At 41.5% G+C, this 23,338-nt stretch overlaps 1 protein-coding gene across 2 annotated transcripts in view; it reads left to right on the top strand.

Annotated features, from left to right (window-relative positions):
* Nucleotides 1-23,338, top strand: part of SORBS2 (sorbin and SH3 domain containing 2) — a 240,325-nt gene that overhangs the window by 139,077 nt on the left and 77,910 nt on the right. Inside the window, exons 7-10 of one of the 2 annotated variants that reach the window (XM_050947268.1) lie at nucleotides 5,403-5,879; nucleotides 13,486-13,627; nucleotides 16,122-16,297; nucleotides 23,025-23,091. In XM_050947268.1, coding sequence (XP_050803225.1) covers nucleotides 5,403-5,879; nucleotides 13,486-13,627; nucleotides 16,122-16,297; nucleotides 23,025-23,091 — 862 coding nt within the window. Of the gene's footprint in view, nucleotides 1-5,402; nucleotides 5,880-13,485; nucleotides 13,628-16,121; nucleotides 16,298-16,961; nucleotides 17,069-23,024; nucleotides 23,092-23,338 lie in introns of those variants that run through there. The other variant, XM_050947269.1, reaches the window with a different exon arrangement.

The raw sequence follows: 23,338 nt of genomic DNA, 5'->3' as shown, positions 1-23,338 counted from the left end.
GTGTCTCCCAGAGGGAGCCCACTAGACATTCTCCTACGGCCTCCACACTTTAAAGGATTCTGGAGCCACACTGTGCTCTCTAGGAATCTACACAGCAGGACAGAAAAGGAAATTTAGTTCACAGCCACCTCACAGATCATAACCACCCTGGTTTTCTCTTTCACCGTGGTATTATGAGCCACAGCGTAAAAGACCCATGATGCAAAAACAGAAATTGTCCACTTCCCCATCCTCAGCGTCTCAACCATCCTCTTCAAAACATCAGTTTTGATGCTTTGGTCGAGGCCCTGAGCAACCACTCTTTGCAAGAACAGCTGCTACATGCAGACCTTCTATATCCCTTTGGAAGTCACCTGACACTCTTTCACAGAAGTTGAGGAAAAACATCACCTTCAACATATGGTTCTTGGAGAATATCTTCAAGAGCTACTCCAGTCACTTCACATCTCTCTGTTCTCCCGACCCTCCTCCTTCAGGGACCCTTCTCACGAGAGACTATTATGGCAGGAAATAGATCACCTGTTATGTCTAGGGGCTATGGAACCAGTCACTAGTCACCTCAGAGGCAAGGGTTTTTATTCCAGATATTTTATGATTCCCAAGAGAAATGGAGGTTGGAGACCCAGACTAGATCTAAGGGCACCAAACAGATATGTGAAGACACAGATGGTCAAGATGGTCACACTAGCAGCCATTTTGCCATCTCTGGAACAAGCCTTTGACCTACAAGATGTCTACTTCCACATTTCAATTTGAACATCCCACAGAAGGTTCCTCCGATTTACCTTTGGGCAGGACCATTATCAGTACAGATTGCTCCCATTTGGCCTCTCTTCCACACTCACGGTATTCTCCAGGATCCTCTCATAGACTTTGAGGTCAGAAGGGACCATTATGATCATCTAGTCTGACCTCCTACACAACGCAAGACACAGAATCTCACCCACCCACTCCTGTAACAAACCCCTAACCTATGTCTGAGTTAGTGAAATCCTCACTCAAATTGTGGTTTAAAGAACTCAAGGTGCAGAGACTCCTCCACCAAGTGACCCGTGCCTCATGCTGCAGAGGAAGGCAAAAAACCTCCAGGGCCTCTGCCAATCTGCCCTGGAGGAAAATGCCTTCCCGACCCCAAATATGGCGATCAGTTAAACCCTGAGCATGTGAGCAAGCACCCAGGAAAGAATTCTCTGTATCATAGTGGCGCATCTATGAACATTAGGGATTATACTTTACCCATATCTGGGCAACTGCCTTGTCCTTTCAAAGATGCCCTGCGAGCCACCCAGAGGGCCATGCATATATCTGCACAACTGGGTCTGCAGTTCAACACTTAGAAATTGACTTTGACCCCAATACAGCATCTGGAATTTATTGGAGCTGAACTCAGCACAGTACAAACACGAGTGTTCCTCCCACTGCACAGATTCAACATACTGACAAGTCTTATAGACACAATCCAGGCCAGTCCACAACCACCAGCCAAGAATTGTCTCCAGCTTCTCGGGCACACAGTGGCATGCACATTTCATAGAATCATAGAATATCAGGGTTGGAAGGGACCTTAGGAGATCATCTAGTCCAACCCCCTGCTCAAAGCAGGGCCAATCCCCAGACAGATTTTTTACCCCAGTTCCCTAAATGGTCCCCTCAAGGATTGAACTCTCAACCCTGGGTTTAGCAGGCCAATGCTCAAACCACTGAGCTATCCCTCAGTCAACTATCCCTGACCCCACACCCAGTTGTATGAGATTTTACATATATGGCTCAGATCTGTCTACTTTCTAAACAAGGATGGGCTGAACAAGCCACTGTTGATGCCCTCCAGGGTCAAACACTCCTTGGATTGGTGGAAAGAACCATCTAACATCTGCACAGGCATCCCCCACCAACACTGATTCTAACAACTTGTGCCTCACTTATAGGCTGAGGAGCCCACCTATACAACCGCACCATCCAGGGCAAGTGGTACCACACAGAATCAGTCCTCCATATCAATCTTCTGAAACTAAGAGCTGTCAGAAATGTCTGTGCACAGTTTCTCCCTCTCATCAGGGATACTCACACGGAAGTCATGACACAATATAGCATGCATGTTTTGCATAAATCACCAACCAAGGTGCCAGATTATGCTTCCTTTGCATGGAAGCACTGAAACTTTGAAATTGGTGCATCTGCCACAATGTGCTCATTTCAGCCACTTACTTGCCAGGGATGCAAAATGTGACGGCAGACAGTCTGAATCAGAATTTCTCTTATGACCACAAATGGGAGTTGAACCCAGCAGCGCTTCATAGCGATCAACCTATGGGGAACCCCAACAATAGACCTGTTTGCTACCTACCAGAACAAGAAATGTCTCCACTACTGTGCCAGAGTTGAACTGAGGAAACCGTTTCTAGGGGAAGCTTTCATCTTTCCATGGGGCAGGAAGATGCTCTATACCTTTCCTCCATTCCCTCTAATGTCAGTGGTCCTATTAAAATACAGCAAGAGAGCGCAAAAGACAGACTGATTGCCCCCATCTGGCCAAGACAAGTGTGGAACCAATACCTTGTGGTACCCATACCTTGCACAGCTGGCAGTATGTCCTCCAATTCCTCTTCGACCCATTCCTCACCTGCTCTACCAAAATGACCGATGGATCCTTCACCCCAACCTACCTATAACCTACCCCAACCTCTGGTTCCAGGCTTGGCTTCTTCATGGTTCCAGCACTTAGAGAGTGAATGCTCCAAGGAGGAGAAAGACATATTCTTGCTCAGTAGGAAATTGCTTTGTTGTACTTCCCTGCAGAAGTGAAAATTCCAAAACTGATGCAATTCCAAACCAGTGGCTCTGACATCTTCCTCCCTCCCTTTGATCCTAGACACTATTCTAGACCTCAGAAGGACTGGTGTTTCTTACCTCACTGAAACTACATCTAGCAACCTTAACAGCCTTCCACTATCAGGTGGACAGATGCTCAGTATTTTCCCATCCAACAGATTCATTAAGAGCATGTTCAACCTCTTCCCACGCATTAGACCACTCACACCAACATGGGATCTCAGTCTGGTTCTAAGAACCTTAACTAGACCATCCGTTGAATCTATGGTCACTTGCTCCCTTCCACATTTGTCCATGAAGACAGCATTTCTAATGGCTATTACCTCTGTATGATGAATAGACAAGAAATAATGGGCTTAAATTGCAGCAAAGGTAGTTTAGGTTGGAGATCAAGGGACTGGACTAGATCACCTCTTGAGGTCTCCTCTAGTCCTATGATTCTGTGATCCTATTAATAGGGGAAATAGCAGCACTGATGGCACACCCACCGTTCATGGCTTTTTTTTAAAGACAGTCACCCTGAGACCAAAACTGAAAATCTTTCCCAAAATAACCTTGTCCTTCCATATGAACCAACTCATTCACCTCCCTACCTTTTCCCCAAAACCACATTGTGACAACAGGGAGGGCAGCAACTTGGACCACTGTCCAAACTTTCGCAGAACACTGTGCAATTACTCAAGACTCTGCCTCTGATACCAATTTCTGCTCCACAATACTATTGTCAATAACAGACTCCACTCCGAAGTACCAGCCCTCCAGGGAGGCTACCACTGTGGATTGACCAACAGTGAAACAACCAAAGGGATACTACTACTCAAAGAAGAAGTTACTCACTTTGTGCAGTAACGATCGGTTCTTCGAGATGTGTCTCTCTATGGTTGCGCCCCAACCATCGTCCTCTCCTCTACTTCAGAGTTCTTGACAAGGTGCTCTGTGGTGGTGAAGGAACTGAGGGTGGTTTGCCAGCACAGCACTAGTTAGCCTCTGGGCAGACCATGAAGTAGGGAGGGTGCATGTGCGGGCCGAACGGACGCTGCTACCAAAATTCTCCAGTGAGAGGCGCGGGGGCACAGATATACCTACAGTGGAGCACCCATAGGGACACATCTCTTGAAGAACTATTGTTACTGCACAAAGTGAGTAACTTCCTCTCTTAAAACTGGACATTTAATGAACTCTCATAAGCAGCACAATCTGGGTTTTGTACCAAATATGCTATAAAGGCTTTAAATGATATTTTCAGACTGTGGATTAAAAGGCCATTTCAAATGCTCAGGAAAATCTGCCTGATTAAAACATTTTCAAAAGATGAGAGTTACAGATGCCTGTAGATAGGAAATAACTGTGGTATCTCTGACAACAGTGTGGTCACTGTTGATTATTTTTTCATGGTAATCAGTGTATGGTATAATATTGTCCTAAAATTTATATTGTTTGGATATCCTCCACATCTCTTCTCTAGAGTGATTCAGCAGTTCCTTAGCTCTCTGAGAAATGAAATCATTAGTGCTGAAAACAGCAGCATTTTTAAAAAATGTTTGTTTGACATACAATAAGTCACTAACTTATAGAAAATGTGTGGTTGGCAAACAGCATGGAGAGGCTTGCTTAACAAGGGATTGTTGACAGTATGATTTTCATGCACCTTTAATTGAGAGGGGAGAAGCTGGTACAAAATGTGAGTTTCTGGATTAGTTCAAGACCAATATGTTGTTTCTGTTACCAATTGTCAGAAAACAAAGCTCATCACGTGTGTGGCAAATTTTCAGAAGCACTGTCATTTAAAGATATTCCCTTGTTTTCTTAAGAACACCACCACTATAATTTTGTAGCCAGCCTAGCAATATATTTGTTTTGATATTAAACCTTCCCTATCCAACTCTCTTTCACCCTCCCTCTTGCTTCATCTCACATTTAAACCAGATAATCCTAACAACTGGGCTTTTTTCCTTCATACATGTGGTGCTCCAGTAGGCTTACAGGGTGCCTCCAGGGTTGATATTCAAGGACTATCAAAATTTATTTTTGGCAATGAGGCAGTGGAAAAAAAAATGGGTTCCAAGAAGAAAAAACTCCACAATCCATTTCTCACAACTAATGTGAATGTTTGATATTAGTGTTTGAATTAATTCTATCCACTTTTAATCCATATTATATCCTGTTTCAAAAAGATCTGATGGAAACCTTTATTATTTGCAAAGGAGGAAAGATGCCTTTTATGATAATCAAACAAGCTGATTAATTAACAGTGACACTTTCCAATGTATATAAGTGTGATCCTATTCAAATCTCAACTGAAATTATGGAACACATTATGAATATTCATCGTAGCACACTCTGGTTACTGGCTTTTGCTTCCAATAATACTTGACAGGTTCATTTCCTTCATGTTTTCCTTCTTTAATATAGAATGTGGTTGATTTATTTCTTAATCCATGTGAATGTGAACTTCCTAGGACAGCTAAAAGCATGTGTTTTGCAGCTTGCCTACACAAAGCAAAAGGCAAAGGGAAAGTTTTTATTAATTTGGTAATATGTTTTCTTTTCTTATTTTTTTTCTCATAACTCAGCTTGGAAACCAGAAAATAACTGCCAATGTGATGGAGGTAAATGCTTCACAGACACACAGACAAACAGCAACAGAAGTTTCTTCACTGCCTCCTCCTTCCGTGGTACCAGTTAACAGAACCTCTTTCTCACCAGACAGTGGCACCCACCTAGCATCATTTATTTTGCCAACGCTTGATGATTTTTTGCCTTCACGCTTTTATAAAACCCTGGCCCTCTCACATTTTTCATATAAATACCCTTTCCTAGCTCCTGAAAATACTATCCACAGGAACGAAACAGCCTCTGTAATCACAGACTCTGCCATGAGTGAGTACTCCTCTCGCACAGTGAGTGAGTCTTCCACAGCCATTCTAGATGAGCTGCAGACTTGTAACTATGATACTACTGACTGTTCTGAAACACCTTCCCCAACCTTGAGCCAGATGTCTGCTGTGTCAAATGGCACCACCTTAACCACCACTGCTGCCACTTCTCATGTAATTATCCTTCCTTTTTCCTCCTGTTTGTTCAGCCAGGTTACCAAAGGGGAAAAGAACTCATTCTTGTCTGTTATCCCATTACTCATGTGAGCATGGTGTCAGTTGTTTGTTTAGGTTCTGCAGAGTCTGGTTATATGTTTTATTACAATAATTTACTACAGTAATAACAGATTCTGTAAAGCTATTCAAAATTGTGCAATGTGTTGTGCAACTCTAATTTCAACTAAGATATAGTGAACAGTTTGTTTACAACTAATGGCCAGTTTCACTTTTATCACTTAGTCCAAATATGTTAAAGAAAAGCAGACTGAGGAATTTAAGCTGATCTACTTTAAAATATTTAATTAGTTGCCATACAAAAAGAATGCATAGGTTGAATTTTGAGAGAGGCTGAAAACCAGCTTTCAGCTATCATTGAGGTACATATGTCAGGCATTAATATACCTCATAGATTCATATTAATAGGGTTGATGAGAATACTTAACACAACCTTGTCTTCTGCTAGCCATGACCACTGACTGCATGAAGCCGTTTCTGTTTTATCTCCTCTAACTAACAGTTCTCCTTCTTAAGCACAGTTGTTTTACAGGAATGAACTGTATAAATAATCTTAGATTTGGATCCTAGGAATTCTGTTGTTTGTTCAGGGCTGCACTTTCTCTGGGTGACTCAAGGAAAATAACCAAGTCTAAATACATATGTGTTTAAATAGAATGTATAGTATACGTATATTTATATATATTTATAGATTAAAAGATATAGAATATGGGTCAAATTCTGCTCACTTTACCCATCTGAGTACTTCTGTTTACTTCAAGGGAACTGCATTTATGATTAAGGTGAGTCAGAATTGGTCCCATATTTCAATTAAATAACAGATCACTGAATTACAAAACTAAATATTCTTTGTGGGGGTTCTCTGATGACATGATGCTAAGCTGAGACCAGAGCTCTACTGCATCATAACCTTGCCATATTTATAACTTTGATCAAAGATTTTGTTTTATCATTTACATGTAGTAACAACAGCAAATTTTAACTTACTATAAATGTAACTTTAAAACTAAAATATGTCTTTTTAAGAACGTTTTTACCCCAAAGTTGCAAATAATTACTTCGAAGAGTAGAGGTTCGCTGTGCTGAATGTTTTTTATATTATGTGACAAAATTATGGGCATGTCAAGTAAAACCAGTAATTCTCACCCATGAAACAAAAAAAAATTCAAAGCATTGGAACTACAAATCTGTGTACTGCCTCCTAGTTGTAAGCAAAGATTAGACAATGCACAGATAAAACAGCATCAACACAGGCTTTAACCAGCCAATTCAGGAGAATGTCAGGTGCCTACATTATCTGTGTGCAAACAACAGTATTTGTGTTGGTATGTTAAAAAGATCATGATCTGTTTTTTTTGCTGGCCCTACCACCTCTTCTTTTTTGGCCAATTTCCCCTCGTGGAGATCTGTGATCTGGCAGCCACTTCCACCCTTAGCCAAAGTCATCTTTGTTAGCATGAGGCCAGATGGATAGACATCTTTTCAGTGCCATCTGTCCTTTTAACTGCCAACAAAAATTACTCATCCCTAATGGGGAAAGGGGAAGAAGGAGCATCCCTCTGAAGGACATAAAGAAGAACCAGTCTGGGAGCCCCACATGGAGAGGGGGCTGCTGCAAGGAGCCACTACTGAGATTACAAGGAACCACTGCTTCTGTTACAAACCTTCCCTCCTCCCCTTTTCTCCACCTATTGAAAAGGGTTAGATGACTGCAAATGTTTCCAGGAGCTGGGAAGTTGATTGGAAGGTTGGTGGCAGGCATGGGTGTTCTGGCAGTGACTCCATCCCCCGAAGTGGGGACACTAACCTGCTCAAGAGTGATTGCTTTTCTTTCATGGAGGAGATGATCACTGGAGGAACAGTAGGGACTGGATGGTCTTACACCATCCGACAGTTTACAAGAAGTTTTGTAGCTCTCTGACAGCTGCTGTGTCCAGTCCCAGTCTGTTCAGCATTTACTCAACATTACCACAAAACGGTCTCTGAGAAAGCACAGTTATTTCCTATTCTACATGTAGTGAAAAGCTGTGATATCTCAAACACCAGTGTACAGCTACTGTTGGCAAAGCAGACATTCATAATGACCACTGTATATCTTACTTGAACCTGTTCCTCCATTCACTAAGTCTAAAGTGGTCAATGTTATAAAGTCCATATTAGCCAGCAGATACCACAGTTATTTTTGTATTTGTATTTGTATTCAAAGTACAGTGAAAAACTAGTACCTCAGACACCAGAGAGTAGTTTCTATTGATAATGACTGGCCATTTAATGATGACCATATAGTTATAAATAGAGAATTTCTTCCTTTATTAATAACTATTCTTTGCCTATTTTGCTAATCATTTTCAAAGGTAATTTTATTTAAATATGGACCAACTCTCACCACACAAACTTGCAGCAAACACAATGCTAAATTAGAACTATTGCTTTAGCCCAGGAGTCGGCAACCTCTGGCACGCGGCTTGCCAGGGTAAGCACCCTGGAGGGCTGGGCCAGTTTGTTCACCTGCCACGTCAGCAGACTCAGCTGATTGCGGCCCCCACTGGCTGCGGTTCACCGCTCCAGGCCAATGGGGACTGCGGGAAGCGGCGCAGGCTGAGGGATGTGCTGCCCATGGCTTCCCACCACCCCCATTGGCCTGGAGCGGCGAACCACGGCCAGTGAGAGCTGCGATTAGCTGAACCTGCTGACATGGCAGGTGAACAAACTGGCCCAGCCCTCCAGGGTGCTTACCCTGGAGAGCCGCGTGCCAGAGGTTGCCAACCCCTGCTTTAGCCACTGATTTAGGTCTTTGTGAAAACCTGAGGCAAGAGACAAGTTGTAAAGCAAAGCTCTTATTCAAGTGCTCATATTTGGAATTGTAATAAAAAATACAGAGAATAACTGGCAAAGTAAACAGCTTTGCAAATTTGCTCTCAGGTTTAATCCTGTTATAAAGATTTCTCTTTAAAGTTCTTTTCACAGATTCTTTTTTGTTTATGTAGTTTTAAAATATGAAAACACAAGAAATCGTAAGTGACATGTATGAGAGGAGTTGTATCTTACCGTAGCTGCTAAAAACCCAGTTTAGCTAAGACTATCCCAGGCTTGGGGAATTGATCCTGAGTATTTTCAGTCCTAGCCAATGTCCTGGATGCTGGGGTTGGCTATAGTACTGCTGCACAACACCTCTCCAGCTGCTCAGACCTCTGTAATTAAGTCTTCTCTCCTTTTGCTGGCTCTCTCTAAGAATCAGCAGGTAGCTCCTGTCCCACCTGGCTCCATCTCAGCTGTTCTGAGTGGGAATTGAAGGCAGCTGCTCCTACTGAACGTAAGAGTTAATGCAGGTGCCTGGCTCAGGGTGGGAGGGGTGAAGAGATGTTCAGCCTTCTGCCCTGTCCCTGGTTGGGAGGTTCCTGCACCTAGGTAGTTTGGCTCCCAGTCAACAGAAGTAGAAAGCTCTTCCACAAGGAGGGCCCAGGTGTAGTGTAATGGGGCAAAGAGTGAACTGGGTGAGAGTGAGAAAAGGTATAATTTTGAGATAAGTTTGGAATATGGGATTCTAGCAGGCCCCAGCTACCTCTGTATTTTGGTGACAAATTGGTTGTTTTCTCTGCCTTTTTCACCCTTCTTTAAAAAATACGTATGAGAACAAAATCTAAAATTTACCAGACAGCATACACAAATTTTGATTTAAATGGGAGATAAGGGCACACAACACCACTCAGGACTGGGCCCTAAAATACAAGCATCATATCCGAAAAAGCATCATTGGTTACTCAGTGATTCTGAGGGCAGAGCACTGTTGACTGGCAACTTCTCACAGCTAGCTTTTAAAAAACAAGCCCTCTCATGGGTATAAAATGCATCAGATGCTGAAGCCCAATAGCAATGGTAATGTTCACATTGTATTTGCTCAAAGGAAAATTCTGTTAATCACTAGCAAGTAGTTCTAGCTGAGGGATGTAAGCAAATATTAATATCCTGTAACATTTCTAGCACTAAAGAACAATTTATTCATTCATTCTTCTGCTGTTGGAGTGTATACTTCAGATCACCCTTTTCCAGTAAGCCTGGTTTCCTGCCAGCATTGCAGCCTGCTCTATATTAAGGCTGAGGCGGGCAAGGAAGGAAGCCATGCCATCCCTCCAGCATATGCAATGTCCTCTCTCTGGATCAAATGTATAAAGCTGGCGGGTGGTATGAACTCCTACATATGAAACAGATGCCCAAACTGTCTGAGCTGGCATTGAGTCGCCTGGGAAGACATTGGAAACTGGTTGGTCCAAAGCCTGACATCCTCATTCATAATGTAATGAAACCACCGTATGTCTTCAATACATCATTACTGTTTCATTCTGAAAATGTCCAGCTGGCCCATTTGCATCTCTGCAGTGGCCTACGTTTCAGAACCATACAAAAGGACAGAAGCTAGTGCTGTTTGATAGATACACATCTTATCCAAGTTGATATGTGGTGTTGATGCCACAGAGGCTTCCAGAGAGCTTCCACAACACCAATAGTCTTGCTGATTTGATGTTTCATGTCAGCAAGGCAATCACCTTCCTTGGTAACAATGGAACAAGTATGTCACATTTTTATGTCGGTCATGTACAGTCATTCCTGATGTCTGTCTGGCTAAATAAGCCCCCTATCATAATATCTGAGTACAAATAGTATTGAGGCATCTGTCCAATCTGTTTTATCTCACTGTCTGACACAGGCATTTGTAAAGTGTCCATCACTGTAGAACCTAAGTGTCTAATTGAGAAATGTAAAGGAATAATTTTTTCCAATCCACAAATGATCTGTTAATTCTGTTCCTCCAACCAAAGGAAGAAAATCTTATGAAGAGTGTATGGTGTAGGTGTTTGTAGGCATGTGCATGTGTGCATACCCTTTGCTATTAGGAACAGGTCTTCTCAAAGAGATAGTTGCATTTAGTTCTATAAGAGGAGAGATTGGGCTCACTCTGGTTTTAGGAACAAGGAAGGTGCCTCACATCCAATAGGCCTCAGCTGAAAAGAACCATTTTCTAGCTCCTGAAATAGTCTCCCTGGGCTCATCCAGATCTTGTGTTCCTATGGCTAGAAGTATTTTTGGAGGGTTATATAGAGCGAGACAGCTCTTCAGTAGCTCGGTTGTAGGATCTTAGCCTGAATGTGAAGTCCTATCAAGAGCCAGTGAATGGCATGAAGCACCAATGTGAAATACTATTGCTCAAGTGTCCTGTCAGGAGTTGGGCTACAATTTGCTGGGTCTGTAGACATTTTTGATAGATAGCATTTCCGTAAAGTGATGAAAGCCTATATCCCAGTGACCATATTCAGGTTCTTTTTAAAACACAATGCCATGCACGTGATACTAGAATGTGTAATAGTCATCGCAGCCAGTTGGGGCCTGACAACTGACAGTAAAGGGGCAGACACCCTACTGGACAGTTGCATGTGTAAACCCCTGATGTTTGTGAATAAATGTGACAGTTGTGAGTTCAAATTAAGCATGCACACACGTGCACTAGGATTTTGATATTTTGAAAATCAGACCTTTATTTGTGTTATTTCATTGTAACTATTTTTAAAGAATTTAGCAGCAAACATTTACAATAAATAAATGCATCTTTAAAAAAAAATCTGTTTAAATGTTTGTTCCTGCATTTCTAAAGGAACAGATCTGAGCAGGCAAGCTCTAATGGACACATTGGCACAACCTTAAGTTCAAATACCTACTCAATTCACCTCTAAAAGATATCCATAAAATGAATGCATTCAGGAGTTCTGATGACATATACGTAGGAGCTAGATCTTCTTTTTCTTACACAACTGCAATTCCTATTGAGGTGGTAGGAGGTATGGGGGTGTGAGATGTAAAAACAAGCCTAAAATTCCCCATCCCCAAAATACCCATTTCTTAAACTACAGGAGTGAAGCCTATCACTTCTTATACCGCAGAAGAGAGTGAACCACATTTCATTTATAAAGAGTCTAGCAATAATGTACATTCTTTTTAAAACTGAGGCTTCTTGTTCTTTGCTTTTCTTCTTCACACCTTTACCTTCACATTTCATAACTACAGCTTTCAACAAAAGCACACCGCTACCCTGATATAACGCGGTCGTGGAGAGCCAAAAATCCCTACTGCATTATAAGTGAAACGCCATTATATTGGGGTAGCGGTGGCAGGGCTGCAGCAGTGATTTAAAGAGCCCAGGGCGCCAGCCGCAGGGAGCCCTAGGCCCTTTAAATCGTGGCAGAGCCCTGCTGCCGTAGCCCCAGGGTAGTAGCGGCAGGGCTCCGGTGGTGATGTAAAGAGCTCCGGGCTCTGGCTGCTGTGGGGAGCCTAAGCCCTTTAAGCCCCACTGCCACAACCCTGAGGTAGCAGCAGCAGGACTCCGGTGGTGATTTAAAGGGCCCAGGGCTCCCTGCAGCAGCCGGAGCCCCGGACCCTTTAAAGCTCTGCCCGAGCCCCACTTCCAGAGCCCCAGGGTAGTGGTGGCAGGGCTCCAGCGGTGATTTAAAGGGCCCTGGGCTTCCTGCAGCAGCCAGAGCTCTGGACCCTTTAAAGCGCTGCTGGAGCCCCACTGCTACCATGCTATATGCGAACCTGTGTTATATCGGGCTATGTTATAGTGGGGTAGCGGTGTATAACATAAATCCATTCTTCAATTGTTCTCTTTTATTATACAAAACTAGACAAAGGAGTTTTTAATGCTCACAATTTTGTTTAGAGTTTTAAAAATAATTGCATGGAAAAAGAGAGAAAATTGCTTCCTTGCCATCTTTTTAAAATGAAAATAATGACTGGATATTAAAAATGGATTTATCTTCTCAGATTCTCCACTCTATAATCTTTGTAGAACTCTCCAACTGTGGTGTGGCAGCCCAGCTGTGGAGATCTAAAGCCATGTGGTGCAGGGGGGATAGGACACCTCGCGTTAGAGAAACCTTCTGTCAACAGAATCTGTTGTTGTACTGCTTTCTCCATTTTTGTTTACCAGACACATTGATACCCCTTTTTTTGCTATAATATGCATTAGACTCAAGCATCTCACAGTTGCCCATGTGCTAGGTGCCACCTTCCAAAGATGTTTCAGCTGACTATGTCCTTTCCTCTTCAGTCTGTACACACAGTTCCATTAATGTCAGCCGGAGCTAAGTATCTGGAATGAAGTGTCCCTTTAAAGTGAGTGATCTAAGGCAGCCTTTGTTACACGATGAAATTTTACTTCCACCTTCATTTTATACTAATGACAGATCCATGCAGATATTTTTTATGCGGCTCATCCTGCTGCCTTGACTATGGTCCTTCTGTCCCCTTCCCATGACTCCAGTATTCTTCATACAAGACCTTTATAAGGACAAAGGGGGAGATAGAGATTCATACGGAGCACATTGCACTCCTGTGATGAGTTTTGTATTTCAGTGAATACTGATTCCTGTTGCAGCTAAGTACCTGACAACTGGGCATTGTCATGTGGTTGATGGTCTTACATCACCCTTTATTTGCGAAGGTATTCAGAGAACTTTGTGCGTACTTTAATGGGATATTGTTTTGTTTCTCTCAGGCCCAGATAACAGTGAATGGGAACTCTGGCACTGCTGCCAGTCCAATGAGTCACTTTCAAAGGCCTTTTTCCCCTTCTTCAGCTTACTCTCCACCAGCTTCACTCAATTCAAACATTATCATGCAGCATGGCAGGAAGATGGGTAAGCCTTTCACATAATGTTTACTTTATACATCATGCAACATGTTCTGATTTATGGGGCAAGGACTGCAAGCAGTAACAGAGCATTCCACATAAATAAAGGTATTATGTAGTCATGTACTTTGGGAAAATTACAAGCAACAACACAATTTATTGTTAGACACAATAACTTTCCTAAACTGGATTTACTACAGTCTTATTACTTTAAAGCAAGATTCTTTTACATATGTGAATGACCTCTTGCAGTCATTCCACTAGTTAGATTGAGAGTGAAATCATAGATTAAAACTGCATGACTTTCAGATATTCCTGAATGTGGATCAAAATCCTCTTAGGTGTTTCTTAACCTCATTAAGGCATTAGGGTCCAGTTTTGCATGGTGCTGAGTGACTGGTCCCTCAGTTTGCAGTGGAAGTCATCTCCTCACAGATTGTGAGGTCCTGAGATTTTAAAAGTTTAAAGCATTGCCAAATAAAATTTCATATACATTCTTTAGAGGGTCATAAGAATAAATCACACTTTACAAACATATAAGGACAAGATCTCTGCCCCATGGAATATAGTTAAAATGATTTCTGTTTTCAAAAAAGCACATATAAGACCTAACATAATGTCTCTCCATTAATCTTTGTATGGGCAATCACGTGGGTTTTCCAGTTTTCTCATCAACATTTGCATACTCAGAATCTATATGCACAAAAACATTTGAATATGCATAATGAGTTTGCTCCTGTGTTACACAGGTCGTCAGATCAGATGACCAAAATTGTCCCTTCTCACTTTGAAATCTATGAATTGTATAAATGGTATATTATCTGTGTACAAGTGATAAGAGCAAAAACTGAGCACGTGTATCTGCACAGACAAAAATACAGGTTCATTTAAAAACACCTGATCTCTGATTTAGAGATCTGAGTCTTTATTAACTATGCTTCGGAAATTGTCCCTACCCGGTCCTTTTTGAATATGATATTTATGAGCATTATCTCAGGGTGATTCTGAGTTTCTGTGACTTACAAAACAATGGCTAGATCTCACATTCCTTGTACACTCAAAAACCCTTTGATGCCAGTAGATTGGGCCCTGCAAGGAGCGTAAGATCGGATTTCAAAAGTTTTCTAAATTTAGCATCAGGTTGTGTTAAATCCAAATTCCTTCCAATAAACAGGGAGAGAAAATATTCACATTACACTCAGAGCTGCAAATCATCACAGTCTCCTTTGCTGCGTTATATCACAATTCTTCTAGTTAAACATTAAAGACTGTAACACCTATTGCATTTGAGGGAAATCATAGTCTCCACCAGCAGTGCCAGAAATCTAGCTTTATGCCTAATTTCAGCCATCTTGCAGCAGAAACGTGGGTAGTACAGTACCTGCTGTTGCAAACCATGCTTAGATAGTCATAACTGCCCACTAATTAGCCACTGAAATCTGTTGCCTGAATGACTAGAGAATCTTATTATGTTTCTTCTGTATGCAAGATTACATCTAAACACATCACCTTATGACAGTACACAGCTTCATATGGCATGTCCCAGCATCTTAACATTGTGTCTTTTTGTTAATGACTTGCTGTGAATTTTAGAGGTAGGTAGTAGTAGCTAGTATTAATTTCAATAATTAAAAGAAGAGTTGGGGAGGAAATTGCAAAATTATCCTCCGCACCAAAAACCCATAGTAGCCTGCAGTTTTAACCTCAATAAATGTAGGTGGCCCATTGGCATGCCTGCTACAGGGAGAGGCAGAGTTATTGATGTGCACATGGCATATTAATCATATAAAGCTATTTAAATAAAGGTACTAATATAAATGTAAGGATGAAAAGAATCTGTAAAATACATAATAGACCTCATAATTCATCCAAGTTCCAAAACTGGTAACGTTAAAGGGAGTTTCCTGGGTAACACTCTCACAGCATAAAAGCAGGAATCAACATATGTACTGAAAATCTCTGTGGAATGTTTGATTAAATTCATTACTACACGTAGAATAGAAATAGATTTCAACTCTTCCATGCTTCTGGGAGCAGAAGAGTTCACATTACCACAGAGCACTCGTTCGTAGTATGGATGGCAAAGTGGCAAGTCTAGTTTACAGGAAAAAAGTGTCTATTCCACTAGCTTTGTTAAGACTTTTGTTTGTCTGTGTGTTTTGTCTCTCTTCCCTCAGCCAGACCTTAAAAGCAGAAAAGCAAATTTAGTTTTCAAATGTTGTACGTTTTCTTTAAGTCTCTCTTAACCTGAGAGATTTTGAGCTCAGCACAGAGGTTAATAAAATAATCCACATATGTGTAACTCCTGAAGTAGAAGGTTTTGCAGTGGAAATCCTACTAAACCCCGGGCTAACGTGTAGTATTATCAGGTATTCTGTATATATGTGGTTATCAAATTTCCTTTAATGTTTGTCCAGCACTTTGAAAATGTAAAGCGTGCTATAAGTGCTAAGTATGATTATTCTATCGTTATACAACATTCTGTCGCATTATCTTTACAGACTCCACAGAGACATACTCACAGTATGGTCAGTCTGTTGGCAGCAGCACCATTCCCAGTACAATACCAATCTGTAGATCTTCAGAGGAAGAGAAGAAAGTCACAGTCATTAGAGCACCACATTATGCAGGGATTGGCCCAGTAGATGAATCTGGAATCCCAACAGCAATTAGAACGGTAGGAAATGCCAGGGAGTGTGTGTTTGTGTGTGTGTAAGAGAGAGAGAGTGACAGAAAGAGAACTCAGACAATGAACTGATTGTTGGTAATGGGTTTTTCATTCTTCCAGTCTTATATAATGTGGAATAGAGCATGTGTAATCAGAGGGCTCATGAATATAATACTGTGTGTTTCAGGAAGCATAACTGGGCAACTCCATAGTTCTAGTTTTAATTATATATAGTCAGAACTGCTGTTTCATTCTTGTTTCTATTATTTTCCCTGGCCTTTGTGGTGTTATGCTGTAATTTCATTTACTGTCTGTCTTGTCATTCTAAACCTACAAAATTTGATAATTTTTCCCATTAGCAAATAAAGCTCAGGTGCCTATTTTTTCCCATGGCTACTGTATTGAAATTAACAGACCTGTTTCAATAATAACCTGTTTGACTGCTATCCCAATGAAATGCATCACTGACCCTCCATGCTTTTTCATGATATTTAAATGAGCAGCATGGAAACCCTCTCATTGTGATTAGTCTGGTTTTGATGACTTGCCACTAGTCACTGAGCAGTCCCAGGATGTCAGACTGAAGGGTTTTGTTTTTTCTATGCTGAAGCATTCTTTCCATGCTGCTGTCAGGGCAGCCCCTTCTGGCTGGTCCAGACAGTAGCAGTGAGTCTACGAAGGAGCAGCTCACTGGCCTTCCTGGCCGGAGGAGAGGTGTTGTGCTAGACGGCGAGAGTAAGAAGAGTGGGAGCCAGGATGAAAGCAGCAGAGCCCTTGCAGGTGAAATCTTTGTGAGGTGCAAGGATGTAGCAGCTGTTGGATAAACTTTGCCTGCCAACACCGACATATGGGGCTGTGTAATTGCCAAGAGCTGCTTCACTGGAATGAAAAATTAGGGGGGAAACAGGAATTGATGGAGAAAAGCAATAGGAAAGATTTCAGAATAAGTGGTAAGACTGGGATACTTTGAATAAGGTGAGGGGAGGAAACTCTAGCATTTCTTGCTTTCCTTTCCTTTGATTTTGTCATATACAAATTATGCAATAGAAAGCTTTTAAAAAATGAATAACTCGCATTAGAACTAAGCTATAGCTTCCCATTCCCTGCCTTTTGTATAGGAAGTTATTGTTTTGTTGTGCTTTTTTAAGAATAGCAGATTGATTCCGTAGGGTGGATATTAGTTATATAAGAGTATAACTGAAATCCCCCAAGTGTATTTAATATGGCTGGCAAGCTGCCAACAGAGTATTTAACTTCCAGATCTGGGATAGTGTCAGTCTCTTAAGATTTTCTCTGAAACTCATGTATGCCATTAGGATGTTTTTTTTTCCAGTTTGGGATTGCTTTCTTTTCAGGTCTGTGCTGCTGCATCAAAACCTTGTGCAGCTTGTAATATTACTGTTATGTAAATGAGTCTCATGACCAGAGTGAGTTAAAAGTTATGGTCTGTTAGGAATATACCAAGTGAGAGAGAGAGAGAGTGTGTGTGTGTGTGTGTGTGTGTGTGTGTGTGTGTGTGTGTGTGTGTGTGTGTTTGTGTGTTGCCACTTCCCTCACACCTCCCAGTTTCAGTTCTCAAGGTCTTGATCTGAGCATACACTTTAAACAAAGTGAGGCTGATATGTAGATCTGAGCATATCCCAGCAGTGAGAGAGTGAAAGGCGATGGTGTTGTCAGCAAACATGCTGCACCATCCCATCCCTCAAAAATGTAGCACCATCCAGGAACATACAGAAGTGCCACAGCAGCATTTTCGATGAGCAAGGGAAAACAGGAGAGTAGCAGTTGCTCTGTTTTCCAAGGGTCATTGGGCACCCAAATATCCAGCTCACCCTTTAGTCTTCTGTTGGAGGGACTTGGGTGTTTCAGTTCAGCTCATCTCAGCAATACAATGAAAGTTTCAAAGTTTCTTGTACAGATTAAAAAGACAGCTGCCTGCAGAGTGCAGTACACGTGAGTTCCAGAGTAGCAGATAACATTAAAAAGGTCTGTCCCAAGCCACAGATGGCTCATCACGCTGACATGGTTTAATGCACATCTGTATCTGTTTCCATAGCTAACAGTACACAAGGGAGTTATGTGACTAGCCTTGCATCCAGCCGTCTTTGACTTCCTTAACCCTATGGTTAGAAGTTGTCCAATAAAAGATATTATCTCATCCACCTGATCTCTCTAAGCCTTTGGATCAGGTATCCATTTTGTAGCTGGGTGAACTTGAGGATCGTTCAGTGTGCGTTTGAACCCACATTCTCCAGGATTGTAATCAAGCACCTTGACCGCTCAGCCACTGCACTTCATTGTAAATAACATAACTATTGCATATTGAGACACTGTGCTGCACAAAGAGAGGCTCTCAAATGAGGGTTTAGAAACAAACTCTTTTTGCAGCATGCAGCGCTGATGATCTCCTCCCGTTTTTCCTTTATGCCCCCAGTCCTCAGAGCTCAGTGCTGTCCTGCCAAGAGAGGCTGGCTGGAGCTGTCTTCAAAATCCATCCTTAACATTTCTGTCTCTCAAACTGGAAGCAGTCATTGCAAAGCTCTCCTTACTCCCAGCATCTGAGCTTGTTGCCTCAATAGTATTTCAGCCCCTGCCAAACCAGGAAGCATGGGGGTAAGCCAAAGTCTGGCACTCAGACCCTTGCAATACAACCAAACTATCAGTATAATAGCCCCAGGCACTTTGAAGTGTCAGGACAGAAAAATTGGACTTTGGAAGTAAATGATTACATTGGAACTCTGTCTCAGAAGAGTTTTCAGTCAAATTGTCAGCTGTGATTCTAATCCAGTTTTCAAATTTTCCAGCTAGATTGGACGCAAAATAGTATCTATGCTGTGTTATTGCTAAGCCTTTGAATCTTTACAAAGATGAGGAAAAACAAGAGAGCTGTAAGAATCTAATCATGTATGTCCTCAAATTTGAGCATTAGCTATGTTGTTGGAAATCTGTTTCTTCTGCTTCTATAAAATATCAATATTTGGGAATAAGAACTTACAAACACAAAATGCAATTATTCTGTGTCAGTAAGAAACAGAACTTTTAAATCAAGCAGTAAGTGAATTAGGCTATTTTCCTAAATACAGTAATAAATATTATATGTGCAGTATCAACTGTATCCACAAGCAGAAATTAAAGTACTGTACTAGACATCGCTAGATTTAAATACCATTATTATGGATCTAACCAAGAAAAAAGTCACTAAAATGTAGTGTGACTGCATATTTTTTAACTACAGTATCCAAAATAATTGTTTCACAGTTAACTATAAAATTATTCTGAATACTAAAGAGGCCTTTCTTTTGTGTGTAAATAACAAAATGCAGTCTGACCAGATTTCTTTTCCTTTTGCGATGATGTAACATTCCAGCTAGAACTGATTTCTTTTAATGGATTTTACCCACTGTTAATTAGGAAACATTTTAACACAAAGCACTGTTTAATTATGGGTTGCTTTGTATGTGAAATAGAATGTAGGGCAAAATGAAAAAAGCTCCACTGAGAATCATAGATGCCTGCTTTAATTGTGCACTTTCTGATGGATTGTTACAACACTGAAGATGATTATAGAGTCTCCCAAGTACTACTGCTCAAGTACAAAAATATGTTTGGGAGAGGAGAACTGAAACTTAATGATATCATGCTTCCCTCCCCCACCCCTCTGGTCCGCTGGCCCCATGAAAGCCTCTCCGCATGTATTCTGCATGATTGGATTTCCATAGATTTGGAGGGGATGTGACTGTTAGCAAGGGAATTGGGCCTGGAGACATCTATGCACCTTCATTCTCTGGCAAACTGTGAGGACATAACCATAAGGATTAATGTTGACACTTCTGCATTAATTCCCATAGATTTTCACCACCACACATCCAAACTCAGTTGGAGGATCATTTCTGGCCCATCACAAGCAGGGAGACATTGGTAGCATGGATCCAATGGCTTCTTCATAAATCAAGCTCAATTATCCCTCCCTACAGTCTTGCAAGTACAGAGACACAACCAACCCTTGGAAATTAATGTTAAGAAGATCAGAATTCATCTCTGTGAGTTTGCAGATGGGGATTGGAGGGAGGATAATGCCACACCGAGCAGCTTTTCCTTGAGCATCTCCACTCCATGCAAACCAACCAGCCCAAATCTCAGGCCAGATAAACTCCCTGCACTCAGAGGTAGGGCAGAAGTTACTGCAGCTTAGGGTCAACTCCTTTCCCTCCAACAGATTTCTGGCCTTTTCAGTTGAGTGTTTGCTCTTTTCATCTCCAAATCAAAAGCTGGAGAGATTGATTTGGCCTATTGTATACAGTGGTATTTTATGCCATAAATTAGCAATTTTGTGAGACCTAATATTTTTTTCACAAAAAGTCTTGCAGACAAGTTTTTTGACAGGGAGCAGTTTCTGTCCAGTTATTACAATGATAGCTCCTCAAAGTGCAGTTTTAGGGGTTAACAAAATAGAAGAGTTAAATATAAGGTAATGACTGTAGCAAGGAGCATTTAAAACAACAAAAAAAGTGCCTCTTTTAACATAGATAAGCAAACTGCTGTTTAAAATATTTATTAGTGACTTAGAAAACATGGTGAACAGTGAGGTGATAAATATTCAGATATCCAAATTCTGTAGGTTAATTTGGACTAGAGAAGACTTTGGGGTACTTCCAGGGGCAGCTCTAGGCCTCCGGCGGCTTGCCTGCAGGAGGTCCCCGGTCCCGCGAATTCGGCGGCAGCCTGCGGGAGGTCCGCCAAAGCCGCAGGACCAGTGGACCCTCTGCAGGCATGCCGCCGAAGGCAACCTACCTGCCGCCCTCACGGTGACCAGCAGAGCACCCCCTGTGGCTTGCCGCCCCAGGCACACACTTGGGGTGCTAGTGCCTGGAGCCGCCCCTGGGAACTTCAGCAGGTGAATGTGAATGGGTTCCATGATAGCAGATAAAATTCAACAATGGCAAATGCAAAGTAATGCTCATTGCAAGGTATATATTGAACTTTTTGTATGTATTGTGAGGCGTTACATTGATTATCACCACTCATCTAACAATGTGGGCTTCATTGCGGACATCAGAATAAAAAGCTCTGCTCGCTGCTCAGCAATGGTCACCAAAAGCAAACAAAATGCTAGGATATAAAAAGAACAGGATAGAAAATAATCTTGAAAATATTTTTTTGCTATTATATAAATCAGTGTTCTCTCCTCACCCACAAAACTGTTTCAGTTCTGGTCATCCTATCTCAAAAAAGATATTGCAGAAATAGAAGGGGTTCAAAGATGGATGGTGAAAATAGTTAGAGGCCTGGAGAAATTTCCATAAGAAAAAAGATTGAAAACACTGGGACTATTCAGTTTCCAGAGGAAACGTCACAGAGGTATACCAAATAATGAGTAGTATTCAGAAGGTAAATTGAATGCTCCTGCTTATCCTTTCTCCTGATACAAGGACCAGGAAAAATTCAATCAAATTAAAAGGCAACAAATGTAAAACTGATAAAAGGAAACAATTATGCATTATGTAAAAATAGTAACATATGGAACTCATTGCCACAAGATGTCATGAAGGTCAAATTCCTAGTAGCATTAAAAAAAGACATTTATACAGGTAATGAAAATTTCTACAGCTGCATTCAATAGCAATTTTATTTTAAGATAATTTCATGTTCATCACTAACTGCCTGGAGTTAGGAAGAAATGTTTCCTGTGGGCAGGTAATTGCCTACTGTTAGGTTTCTTGCACTTTCCTATAAATAGAGCCCTAACAAATTCATCGTCCATTTTGGTTAATTTTGTGGTCATAGGATTTTTAAAATTGTAAATTTCATTATTTCAGATATTTAAATCTGAAATTTCACAGTTTTGTAACTGTAGGGGTCCTGACCTAAAAGGGGTTTGTGGTGGTGGGGTTCACAAGGTTATTGTAGGGGGGTCACGATATTGCCACCTTTACTTCTGTGATGCTAGTGGTGGCTCCGCTGCCTTTAAAACTGGGCTGCCAGAGAGTAGTGGCTGCTGGTCGGTAGCCCAGCTCCAAAGGCAGCGCCGTCCCCAGCAGCATCGCAGAAGTAAGGATAATATAGTATTGCCACCCTTACTTCTGCACTGCTGCTGGCAGAGCGCTGCCTTCAGAGCTGGGCACCTGGCCAGCAGCTGTCACTCTCTGGCCACCCAGCTCTAAAGGCAGCGCAAAAGGGTGGCAATGCTGCAATACTCCTACAAAAACCTCGCAACCCCCCTGTCATCCCCTTTTGGGTCAGGACCCCCACTTTGAGAAACACCAGTGAAATCTTTATAGGATAAGGTAGACGTTCACAAAAGACAAGATTGCACAGGGGAGACCAGATTTCACGGTCCATGATGCGTTTTTCACGGTTGTGAATTTGATAGGGTCTTACCTATAAAAGCATGTGGTACTGGCCACTGTCAGAGGCAGGGCATTAAATAGATGGACCACTGATCCCGTATGGCAATTCCTATATTCTTAAATACTGTCTTTGTATCCAAGAGCAGATTCCAAACTCTGAAAGATATTTAGGGCTGAGTCAAAGATTCATAGGAAACCTTGCAGCTGTACAGTGAATGAGCAAGTGTGTGTGAGGGATCAATAAGGAACTGACCACAATGGGCCAAAGTCATCCCTGCAGAATCTCTTTACAAGTCAGTGGAATTACAGCAGGGATGAATTTGCTGTAATGTGTCACCACTGATCTTTTTGTTTCTTTAGCTAATTGTTGTAAACTGTATTTTATTCAGACAGTTGACCGGCCAAAGGATTGGTATAAGACAATGTTCAAGCAAATCCATATGGTTCACAAGCCTGGTAAGTATACATTTTTCTGTTTGTTACATAACTCTTAGTGGCATTAAGAAAGGCACTTTCCCTGCATTCTGGTGGCTTGCTCGCTGATCATAATAAAGCTTATGGGAATTTCTCCAAGCTAAGTTGATGTGATAAATGTTATTACAGCAGAAGTGCTTTTCCAGCAAAAGGCTACATACTTTTCTGATGGACTTATTTTTATTACTAACAAAAAATAAAGGATAAAAGCCCATATCTGATCATATAC

The sequence above is a fragment of the Gopherus flavomarginatus genome, chromosome 3 (genome assembly GCF_025201925.1).
Source record: "Gopherus flavomarginatus isolate rGopFla2 chromosome 3, rGopFla2.mat.asm, whole genome shotgun sequence".
Lineage (NCBI taxonomy): Eukaryota > Metazoa > Chordata > Testudines > Testudinidae > Gopherus > Gopherus flavomarginatus.
The sequence above is the reverse complement of the archived record's forward strand: the minus strand, read 5'-3'. Positions and strand labels throughout refer to the sequence as shown.